Source organism: Gadus chalcogrammus, chromosome 10 (genome assembly GCF_026213295.1).
Source record: "Gadus chalcogrammus isolate NIFS_2021 chromosome 10, NIFS_Gcha_1.0, whole genome shotgun sequence".
NCBI lineage: Eukaryota > Metazoa > Chordata > Actinopteri > Gadiformes > Gadidae > Gadus > Gadus chalcogrammus.
In genome coordinates, this window is record NC_079421.1 from 11,519,991 (window position 1) to 11,531,943 (window position 11,953).

Consider the following 11,953-nt stretch of genomic DNA (forward strand, 5'->3'; position numbering starts at 1 on the left):
CTCTCCCCTCTCCTTTCCTCCTCCTCTCCTCATCCTCAACCTCCCCTAAATTTCTCCACTCTCCTCTCTTTTCCTTTCCTCTCCTCATCCTCTTGCTTCTCCTCATCCTCTCTCCTCTCTCCTCTCCTCATCCTCACTCCTCTCTCCTCATCCTCTCTCAGTGTATCTGAGGTATCTAGGCCACGCCCTCCCATTGGTGTTACAAGATGTGAGAAGATGTAGAAGGAGTAGGAGGACACACGTCTGTCTAGTCTATTAAAGATCTGCTTTAATTTTTGGAAACCCTGAATATTCAAAGTGTGTCGTTGGCTCCTGAGATCAATGGGTGAGACGGAGACTTAGGGTGGAGCGAGGAGGAGATGACTGCTCCATTCTAACAGAGCATTGATTTCATCTGAAGTCAATGAACCCATTTGGTTCACATAGAAGGATCTGCTCTGCCACAGAACGTCAGATGCTGTTTGATTATGCTTGAATCTAACTATAATGACACGTGTACTAGTCACCCGTTAATCTAACCATAACCTGATAACAGTAGGACAGTAAAGGTACCGTATAGTGGGCATTACTCGCAAAACACACTGTCTGACTCTAACAATCTGAATTAAAATGATATTAACGGAGCATTCATTAGTGTATCCTTTATGCTATGGCAGCATTTTCATCCTGAATGATTAATGTTGACACACACGTACACTTGTGCGTGTGCGCATGTGTGTGCGCGTGTGCGTGTGTGTACGCGTGTGTGTGTGTGTGTGTGTCAGCTGCTGCCCACTAGCAGCGGCCTGCTCGGTGCGCGTTGGTTCTGTGAATAGCGGGTGTGTTGGGTTACGCCGGCCTCGTATATCACTGCTCCGCTCTGTGAGGTGACATAATGTGGCTGGCAGGCCGCTGGCCGCTCTAACGGTTTCTGGGTCAGCCGCGCTTCCCACTGCTTTAATTGGCTTCCTGGAGAGGAACAGCGTCCGATACTCTGAGCGTCCTGATGGAGAGGACTCAGAGAACCGCAGAGGACTCAGAGCTCTGAGAACTCAGAGCTCAGAGGACTCAGAGAACCTCAGAGGACTCAGAGGACCTCAGAGGACTCAGACCTGAGAGGACTCAGAGAACCTCAGAGGACTCAGAGAACCTCAGAGGACTCAGACCTCAGAGGACTCAGAGAACCTCAGAGGACTCAGACCTCAGAGGACTCAGACCTGAGAGGACTCAGACCTGAGAGGACTCAGACCTCAGAGGACTCAGACCTCAGAGGACTCAGACCTCAGAGGACTCAGAGAACCTCAGAGGACTCAGACCTGAGAGGACTCAGACCTCAGAGGACTCAGACCTCAGAGGACTCAGAGAACCTCAGAGGACTCAGACCTGAGAGGACTCAGACCTGAGAGGACTCAGACCTCAGAGGACTCAGACCTGAGAGGACTCAGACCTCACACACAGGCAAGAGACACTAACCCTGACGAGCCAAGAAGAGCAGAGGACTGAATTAACAACCCTCTGATCGACGATGACCTGATGAGAAGCACATAACCCCAACCAGAGGTGGACAGTACTGATGAGAAGCACCTAACCCCAACAGGAGGAGGACAGTACTGATGAGAAGCACCTAACCCCAACAGGAGGAGGACAGTACTGATGAGAAGCACCTAACCCCAACCGGAGGTGGACAGTACTGATGAGAAGCACCTAACCCAAGCAGGAGGTGGACAGTAGATGATGAGAAGCTTCTAACCCTATTTTATAAATTGCCAGCCCAGTCTGACCTCCATGCTGACCAATCAGGGCCCAGGAGGAGATGTTGTCTCTCCATGTTGCCACCTGGGGGGGGGAGGTTCTAGACCTCTACACCTGTCACCTGTCAATCTCTGCAGCCGGCCTCTAGAGGGACCTGTAGCGCTGGCAACACATGCACGCACACAAACACACACACAAACTCACACCTTTCGTGTTTTAGTGCTGTGTGTGTTGCTGAGGATGTAGTTCTTCATAGGTAGGATGTGGTTCTAGTGAGGTGTACCTGACAGGTATTTGTCCTGACAGGTGAAGCTGTCCGCAGGCTGCTAATTTAAGGTCATGTGATACCTGAGGACACCGCTGTGTTCAACGCTCTGACAGAATGTTCTTCAACTGGAAACACGGGAGACACTATTAAAAACACTCTGCAGTACTGCAGTACTATAGTACTCTGTAGCAGAGTAATACTGTAGTATTAATTGCACAGTTGTACTGCAGTACTGTATCAAGTCATACTGTAGACTGCAGTGCTAAATAACTGTAGTTCATAGAAGGGTTTTACCAAGAGGCAAAAAAAACTCTATCTTCTCTATCTTCAAAGAAAAAACAACTTTGAATATAACATACAGATGTATAACATAATGAAACGTAGATCTATAACATAATGAACCAAAGATATATACATTATGCAACATAGCTTTATAACGTAATGAAACAAAGATATATACATTATGAAACACAGATCTATAACATAATGAACCAAAGATAGATACATTATGAAACATAGATCTATAGCATAATGAAACAAATATATATGCATAATGAAACACAGATCTATAACATAATGAAACAAAGGTATGTGTTCCTATGTTTTCTTCCTCTGCCATTCATAATGCTGGAAATAGTCAGAGGGCTCTGATTGGATAACGGGCTAGAGGGGCAGGGCTTGCAGTAGCCTCAGGCTGTACTTATGGGAGAGTGAAGCTCTTTCTGGATTCAAAGCCATGTTTATCCAGGATGTGGTTTCTCTTCAGCCACAAGTTACACCAGAGTCAGCAGCAGCTGCTGGTTCAACCCCAGAGCAGAGAAGGTTTCATGCCTGGCTCATGGGTACTACTGGTTTTAAACTGTCCATTAGAGTCTAGGAGAGACCAAAAGTGGCTATGAGAGACCAGCAGAGACCTGTAGAGAACAGCAAATACCAGAAAGACCAATAGAAACCAGTGGAAACCAGTAGAGACTAGGAGAGACAGGTCGACCATGAGACACCAGCTCCCTCTGAATACTCCTACTCCTACTGCTGCCGCTCCTCCTGTCCTGCACTTCTCGCTAACTCCTCCTCCTCCTCCACCTCCTCCTCCTCCTCCACCTCCTTCTCCTGCTCCTCCTATTCCTCCTGCTTCTCCTCGTCCTCTCCATGATTGAGTCATTCAGCAGATTATTTTATCCAATGCCACTTAGAGGGATAATATACAGCAGGTAGGGGTTCAGAGACAGGTCATTAATGAGCAGGTAGGGGTTGGACACTACAGAGACAGGTCCTGGTAGGGGCTACACTGTCAGAGAACATGATCTTTCTTATCTCTTAACCTCAAATGTCAGCTGGGCCCTTTCTACTCGCATTGAGACAGGACGGAAGCTCCTGAGCCTGGAGGTGAAATAAAACATGTCTCCTTTCTTCTGGCCTTGTAGTTCGTCAACAGAGAGATCTTCATCCCCTGTGACTGATCGGATGCGGCCAGGCGAGCGTTTGCTGTTGTGCTGCCAACTACTCTGATTAACTGCATATTTCTGCCTTCATCTTCAAACCCATCAATCACCCCCTGAGCCTCCTCAGCTGAAGGCTGAGACATCTCAACCCCTGAGCCTCCTCAGCTGAAGGCTGAGACATCTCAACCCCTGAGCCTTCTCAGCTGAGGAGGGTTAGCAGCAGGACCAGAGACTCCAGGCCTGGCGTGGAACCATGGCTGAGCTGTATGTCATCATTAAAACACGTCTTGCTATATTTAACCAGACTCAGTATGCTGTCCTCCTCCAGGGAGACCAGCCCCTCCACGCCCACAATAAACACAAACACGTGGTCCACAACGGAGCAAACCCAAACCAGGGCCAGGTCTATGTGAGCTACGTGCTAACGTTTGGAGCCTCATGCTAACAGCTAGAAAGATCCTTCGATGAGTGGAGCTGAGATCGGACCTTGTAGGGGAAAGAGAGGCTGGGAGAGTTTGATCTGGAGGGGTCTCTCTCTCTCTCTCTCTCTCTCTCTCTCTCTCTCTCTCTCTCTCTCTCTCTCTCTCTCTCTCTCTCTCTCTCTCTCTCTCTCTCTCTCTCTCTCCTGTGTGGTCTGCTGTGCTCTGTAATGTGGTGTGCTACTCTAACCCACCCTATTTAAACTATGTACACAGCTCCAGGACCCATTGACACTGAGCACTGCAGCCCTGCAGCCTGTCCACCGCGTGCCAACAGTGAAGAGCTCCTCCCCCCCCCCCCCCCCTCAGCGGCCGAGACCACCAGGGGGGGGCACTACCCCTCGTTTTTTAATACATGCCGGCTCATAGAGTACTACTACTAGTAGTATGAGTGTAGTACTAGTGTTAGTACTTAGTGAGTTAGTGTACTCCTGTCTTGAAGTACCTCTGTGGAGGCCAAGAGTAAAATCCATACCCAGCATCTCCTCCATCACTCAGAGGAGGTGGGGGTTCAGAAACAACTCCCACACTCAGGTCAAACCCCACCTACACCACCTCCACCACCACCTTCTGACTTCTCCCCCCAGGTCAAACCCCACCCTGGGAGTACTGCATGTCCAGCTGCTAGAGACATCCCATAATATGTTCTGAGAGGAAGCAACAACACACACACACACACACACACACACACACACACACACACACACACACACACACACACACACACACACACACACACACACACACACACACACACACACACACACACACACACCTTGAAGCAATAAACGACTCGATTGCCTAATGACCAGCCCTATCCACAAATCACTTATAATGTTTCGTTATTCTCCCCCCACCTGACCCTAGTCCGGGGGGGTTGTTCTCAGGAGGTTCTCTACCTCACCAACAGAACGTCAGGAGATTCTCCACCAACAGAACGTCAGGAGGTTCTCTACCTCACCAACAGAACGCCAGGAGGTTCCCCAGTATCAGAACATCAGGAGGTTCCCCACTAACAGAACGTCAGGAGGTTCTCTACAGAACGTCAGGAGGTTCTCTCCCTCACTAGCAAAACTCACAGCCTGCTGAGGGGTTCAGATCAGCGGTGGGACGCGCGGCCCGCGGCCCGGGGCGCGTCCCCGCTATGAATAGAGTCTTTCTATAAACACAGGGGGGACTCCCCGGGGGCGGGGGGCTCCGAGGGGTCCCCTAAGCACACACGGCTAACTCGCTTTGAAGGTAAAGGATAATTTCCACTTCCTCGGCCGGATAATGCCCTGAACCGACGGAATGAAGCGAACTCTTTCAGGGAGCTCAAAACCGAACCAAGATGTTCTCCTAATGTGGAGGTCTCTTTCAGGAGAACTTTGAAACTTCCTCGACGCGTTGGACTCACCGTTGGCTTCCTTGACGCTAGCTTGGAGGAACTTGGAGCTGAGGTCTGCGTCGACTGCTGATCCACAGTGCGGGAGCAGCAACGCGAGCAGCAGGAAGAGCAGGAGGTTCATTTGGAGTCAGATGGTCTTTGGTCCGGGAGATGATCAGATGTTCTGCAGGGCGTGGAGGGGACGCAGCCGGTCGGGTTCCGGACACATCTGGAGCAGACATATGTGGGGGACAATGACCCGCATAATCCAGTCGACGGTCGCAGCAGACCTCCGGGTAGAGATGGGAGAAGTGAGGGTCAGTAGTTCCAGTCTCGTAGGCCTATCTCTCTAAACTCAAGCTCCTCGCTGCTCCCGTGGCGCACCTGTCTGCTGCGTAAAGTTGTGTTAAAGTTGAGGAAACTTTACGCGCTGTTCACTGTGTTGAAGCAGCACAGAGCTGGGAACACTGGGAACACATACTGCACACACGGCAGAAACGAAACTCAACGCGGTGAAGTGAACATCCTCCCGTCTCCAGATCCAGACCGAAAGCTCCAGACCTCCCAGTAATCCAGTAGAAGGCGGAGAGAGAGCACTGGGAACACTGAGAACCCCGCCTCTGCTATCAGAAGATGCAGTCTGAGATAAGCTGTCGCTGGTTGGTGGAGCTGCTGCCGACTGAGCGGACAACAGGTGCGGTCCAGCGCGAGCCCGCCTCCCGAGGACACACCCTGGGCCCTGCCGTGGGTGTGGGCGGGTCCCTTGGAGCGGGGGGGGTGGGGGGGGTGGGGCGGGTCCCTGGGCGCCACGCCGATAACATGGAGCAGGAACATGTTGATAACATGGTCCAGGAGCAGAAGTCAACAGAAACGTTCACATTGTATTTCAGAGATCTATTGCCCTTTTCTTTATGAAAATGGCAAAGGCCTACAGAATCCGTATTGAATTATATAATAGAAAAGCCTGAAGGCAGAAGTCATGAAGCAACACTTTAATCAGTTTAATTATGTTATGCATGGTTTTATCCATCCCATTGAGTTTATTTCGATCAATGTGAAATGAGCTGTAGTGATTTGACAAATTCATGTTCTTTGATTTACTTTATAGATTTCTTGGTGAGTCTGTGGACATCGGGAGCTTCTGAACATCTGGACTTCATTCTGATCCATTCGTTGTGCGTTGTGTGTGTAGACTGTGTGTGAGTAAAGTGTAATAACTGTAATTGATCAAGTTGATCCTCTCTCTTCCGGTGTTCCAGTCTCCTGAAACTGAAGTTGTGGTCATCATCACTCTTACATTTCTTACAATGCTTAGATTTCCGCATTGTGTTACGGCCTAGAACACAAACGGGCGTTGTGCATATGCTGGAAAACTAAAGAGTTTTTAACACTACCTGTTCATGGACTTGGCTAGCGCTAGCTTCAAAAGGGCTTTGGAACGAATGCTAAATAGGGTCAGGGTTAGCTAACCCGCATACAACCTAAAACAATGGCAAGTGGTCACATGTGGGAGCTGTCCCGGAGCCCCTGACCCGACCTGCTCCTCCTGGCAGGGGGGGGGACCCCACCACCGCGGGGGTTTGGATGTGAGTCCTGATGTTTGTATGAATGTGTGAACGAATAGGTGAATGTGAGCCGATACTGGTCCAGCCACACAGGGCTTGAACTTTGCATTCCACCCGCCACGTACATAATTCGTCAATTCATCCGTTCATGCTTTCATCTTTGAATGAATCACCTAATTAATTCATCCCTCCATCCAAGTAGGATGACCTCACAGCCTGCGGAGCGCTGCCTCCCACAAGGCCACAGGCTAGTCTGGGAGGAAACGCTGAAAGTTTCCTCAATTTGTCAAATCAAACGGTGCCGCTCGCTCCCCCCGCTCCTCATTTCCTCCTGCCATGCTTCATCTGGGACCCTCCCCCCCTCCTCCCCCTACCTCCCCCCTCCCCCCTCCTTGGACATATTGAAGTCGTCAGGAGCCGTGATTCAACGCTAAAGAAATGTCTTTAACCCTCCCAGAACGGGGAAACCCCTCCCTAACCCCCCCAGGACCTACCAGGACCGGACCCCCAAGACCAATCCCCCCAGGACCCCCAAGACAAGACCCCAGGAAGTGATGACCAGCTGATGGTCCTACGAGGAGTCAGGACTCGATACCGGTGTGTGTGTGTGTGTGTGTGTGTGTGTGTGTGTGTGTGTGTGTGTGTGTGTGTGTGTGTGTGTGTGTGTGTGTGTGTGTGTGTGTGTGTGTGTGTGTGTGTGTGTGTGTTTGAGAAGGTGGAGAATATCACATTCCACGGCTGCACCCTAAACACATGTCCGCGCCTTATCTCTCTCTCTCTCTCTCTCTCTCTCTCTCTCTCTCTCTCTATCTCTCTCTCTCTCTCTCTCTCTCTCTCTCTCTCTCTCTCTCTCTCTCTCTCTCTCTCTCTCTCAGGGGGGAGAGAGGAGGAGAAGAGGGGAGAGAGGTTGGGGAGGTGAGGGTTAGGGGGGTAACCCAGCTCCACAGTCTCCTGTGTTATAGCAGACCTGGTGGGCGGAGCCAACTCAGAGCCTGGGCCGGAAACCACAAACTGAAAGGGGCGGAGCTAGGCCCTATTTCCTGTTTTACAGTGAAGCTGCAGGAAGGACATTTGAAACCTTGATGAGTTAACCACTGGCCAGGTTAGCGGTCGCTGTGAGCCAATTGACATGCTTACGGATCCCTCCTCCAGCAACACGATTGGTCCAATTAAATATCAGGCTAAATAAATGGAAACAGCTGTTCATTCACATTGACATTTAGGGCATTTAGCAGATGCTTTTATCCAAAGCGACATACAATTGACATTTTTAATAAGAAGTGAAACAATATATCGCTGTCGGTATAGTAAAGATGTTCATAGAACTAAGTGCAAGCACTAACAATCCCAGGCTTACCCATGCCCCGTATTCAGCAGTGATAGCAGCTACCGCAGATGCTACACAATTCGTTACTATGAATAAGTACAACGTACATCAAGTGCATACAATAAGTGCATACCATAAGTGCCAGGACGTACAACATACAATGGTGGGCGGAAGGGATTTGATGGCTATGGAGATTTTAGGTGAACTCTGAACAGGTGAGGTTTGAATCTATTGAGCGACTCTACGATCCTGACATCGGCAGGGAGCTTGTTTACCACTGAGGTCCCAAAACAGAAGAGTTTTGACTTTGCTGATGGACCTTTGCTTGCTCTTAGCGATGGCGATACCAAACGTCCAGCTGAGGTAGTTTAGCAGAGGGATCAAGCTAGGGTGTGTGCCTTGACCAACGCTTGGACGTAGGCAGGGGCAGTTCCACGACCGCCTTGTATGCCAGTACCATCATCATCATCTGAGCTGCTTCCCTTGTGAGGAAGGGCCAGATTTTGCGGATGTCGTAGAGGGCAAATCTGCAGGATCAGGTCCACCGACGTGATGTTTGCGGTGCAGCATAACTGATTGTCCAGTACCACACCGAGGTTTCTGGCAGTTGGAGAAGGAGATACAGTGATGTTCTCAACAGTGACCAGTAAGTCCATGTGTGGACAATCTTTCCCTGGCATTAGGAGGAGCTCAGTCTTGTTGAGGTTAAGCCTCAGGTGATGGGCAGTCGTCCAAGTGCTGACGTCTGCCAGACATTCAGATATGAGTGTTGCAATCAGTTCACCAGATCTGAGCTGGTCGGCCGTCAGACTTTGGACATGAAGTGTGATTGGTGGATGACAGTGTGGAGATGGCGTGGGTGGGGCTCGGTGTGTATGGATCAATGTAATATATTGTCGTAATGACTACATCATAATTCCTTCACTGTTTACTCCTGCATATTAAAGACTGTGATTACTAAGCTTCTGTTGAAGCCTTCAGGGTGTTTATGTTGCCCCCTGGTGGTGGGGTAACATGCTGCCCCATGCAGCTACAGCTGCTGGTCTCAGGACCAGGTCCAGGACCAGGTCTCTGGTCTCTCTCTGGTCTCTGGTCTCTCTCTGGTCTCTCTCTGGTCTCTGGTCTCCCTCTGGTCTCTCTCTGCTCTCTGGTCTCGTCTCTGGTCTGGTCTCTGGTCTCTCTCTGGTCTCTAGTCTCAGATCTCTCTCTGGTCTCTCTCTTGCCTCTGGTCCCTGGTTATGGAAATTATGTCTATAATATAGATGTCTATAATATGGAGCTATTATATACATTATGGTAGATATACTACACTATAAATAATGTATATTATATAGTGTGTGTACTAGGTAATGTGTCTATAATGGATAATGTATATTATCTATTAGGCTATTAGGCTATTATTACGGGAGCCTATGTCATTCCACAGCTTTTGATCTGGCCATTACATTACTATTCATCTTGACACAATGAGGACATAAGGAATCCTTCTCTATATCCTCTCCACAAGATCCATCATCCGTCCTGGTAAGAGGCGCGGGACTGAGTGTAGCGCTGTTTACAGTCCATCCTCACGCAGCTCATCCAGTCACGTGGACCGCCGCCTCGCTGCTCTGACGTCACGGCGGAGCGTGCCTCGTCCGGAGCGCGTGTGTGTGCTGCTGATGAGAGTGATGCATGTGCAGCATGCTACTGCGCATGTTGCATGACAGGTAACACACCAGCATCCATCTTGGGCTTCGCGAGCGAAAGCGAAAGGGAGCCGCGGGAAACCCAGACAGCCGCCATAGAAACCCCCCCTCGCGACCACCCCGGGTCAGAGAGACCACCTCGAGACCCCCGGGATGTGACTGCAGCCCCTCTGGACCACCGCCCGATGGATAGCCTCGTGCCGCGGCGGGTCAGGAGCGCTCTGTGAACCGTTCAGCTCCATCCGTTCACTCCGACACGAACCGAAGAACGAAACCCAACACGGTGAGCCCTGCTGCGTTATCATCACATGTTATGTTCACAAGGTGCGTCGACGTGAACCGGGTCGGGGATGACGCGTCTGGTTGTCGCCTGTCCCGCACGGTGACCTCCTCTGCTCCGCACCCCTCCTCCTCCGGCTTTCCTCTTCTTCTCCTCCTCTTCTCTTCCTCCTCTACTCGACCCTCCTCCTGCTCACCTCCTCTTCTCCTCCTCTCCTTATTCTCCCCTCCACCTCTCAGCTGGCCACTTTCACTTCTCGCAGTCTCGTGTGAACTAAGCTACAGGTTGTGTGTGCGTGTACGTGAGTGTGTGTGTGTGTGTGTGTGTGTGTGTGTGTGTGTGTGTGTGTGTGTGTGTGTGTGTGTGTGTGCGTGTGTGTGTGTGTGTGTGTGTGTGTGTGTGTGTGTGGGGGGGGGGGGGGGGGCGCTGCGTGTGTGTGTGTGTGTGTGTGTCGGGTCTATCAATCATCAAGCTGTGATGTAAGGTGATGGCCTTCATGTTTGGAGAGCAATGCATCATGGCAGGAGAAAGTGAGTGTGTAGCTTTATGTAGCATTGTAGTGCTATGATAATACGGCAGTACTAACATAGTACTGTAGTACTACGATAGTACTATAGTTCTATCATTGAACTGTAGTACTAACACGTATTATAAGTTAACAAGATAATACTTTATTGAGTCCGGACATCTGAGTAAACAGCAGAAAGTACAGTACTTAGAAAAAACACAAAACAACTACCCGGAATATACGGAAAATATTCCGAAAACATACAGAAATTTACAGCAAATATACAGAAAGTACTGCTTGTATAGCGTAGCATAGTGTTTACTATGTAATATAGTGTATCATAGTGTGTACTATGTGGTAAAGCCGTAGCATTACGTTTGCATCATTATTTATATAATATTGTGTGTTCCTATTGGTGATATATAATGACCAATAGGGCACCAGGACGTAGTAGAGTGAAACATATTGTTTTAATGGTTCAGCCCAGGAGAGAGAGAGAGAGAGAGAGAGAGAGAGAGAGAGAGAGAGAGAGAGAGAGAGAGAGAGAGAGAGAGAGAGAGAGAGAGAGAGAGAGTGAGAGAGAGAACAGAGTTAAAGGATAGAGTTTGGTCTGTTGGTCGAACGAGGATTGTGATCCAAACCAGGAGAGAGTATTCCTGAGTCCAGGTCTAGCCAGGAGATGACAGAGTACTCACTGCATTGAGAGTCTCTTAGCCCGTGTTAAGGTCTGCTGTCTGGACTGAATCACGTCGGTTGTATTGTTGCTATTGGGAGTGATGGGTTGAAGGAGGCAGACCGGAGTGGGCAGAGTATGAACGAGTCCCAGAGCCATGATTCATTGGGTTAAGTGGCGTTTGTAGTCCCACGGAGCATGAGGGGACAAGAGCTTCATGCTACTGGATTCTAGCATGTTGCCAGCTTCGATCTGATGTCCGAGGAAAGACATAACATCAGGACCTACAAGTTATAACACAACATAACATCAGGTAGACATAACATCACAACCTACAACATCACACCACAACCTACAGATTGAACTACAACATAACACCTCAACCGACTCAACTGGTTATAATTCATCCACCATCTTTAAAGAGCAGCACAGTAACCATGGCAACAGATGATGGTTCTGCACCAGTGACCCCCCAGGGTACCCTGGTTTAGCATAGAGCCGCTCCCCTGTGCACCATAGTGACCAGCAGGGCACTGGGAACACCTCCCGTGTTCACCAGCATGACGTTTTCACCAGCACTTGGAACACCAGTAACAGTAAAATGGGACCGTTTTTTTACATTCTGG

The 11,953-nt window shown here is 49.7% G+C and overlaps 1 protein-coding gene across 1 annotated transcript in view; it reads right to left on the bottom strand.

Annotated features, from left to right (window-relative positions):
- pdgfc (platelet derived growth factor c) overlaps window positions 1-5,967 on the bottom strand; it is a 27,247-nt gene extending 21,280 nt beyond the window's left edge. Inside the window, exon 1 of the mRNA XM_056600232.1 lies at window positions 5,317-5,967. Coding sequence (XP_056456207.1) covers window positions 5,317-5,428 — 112 coding nt within the window. The 5' untranslated portion in view covers window positions 5,429-5,967. The remainder of the gene's footprint in view (window positions 1-5,316) is intronic.
- Window positions 5,968-11,953: the final 5,986 nt, after the last annotated feature.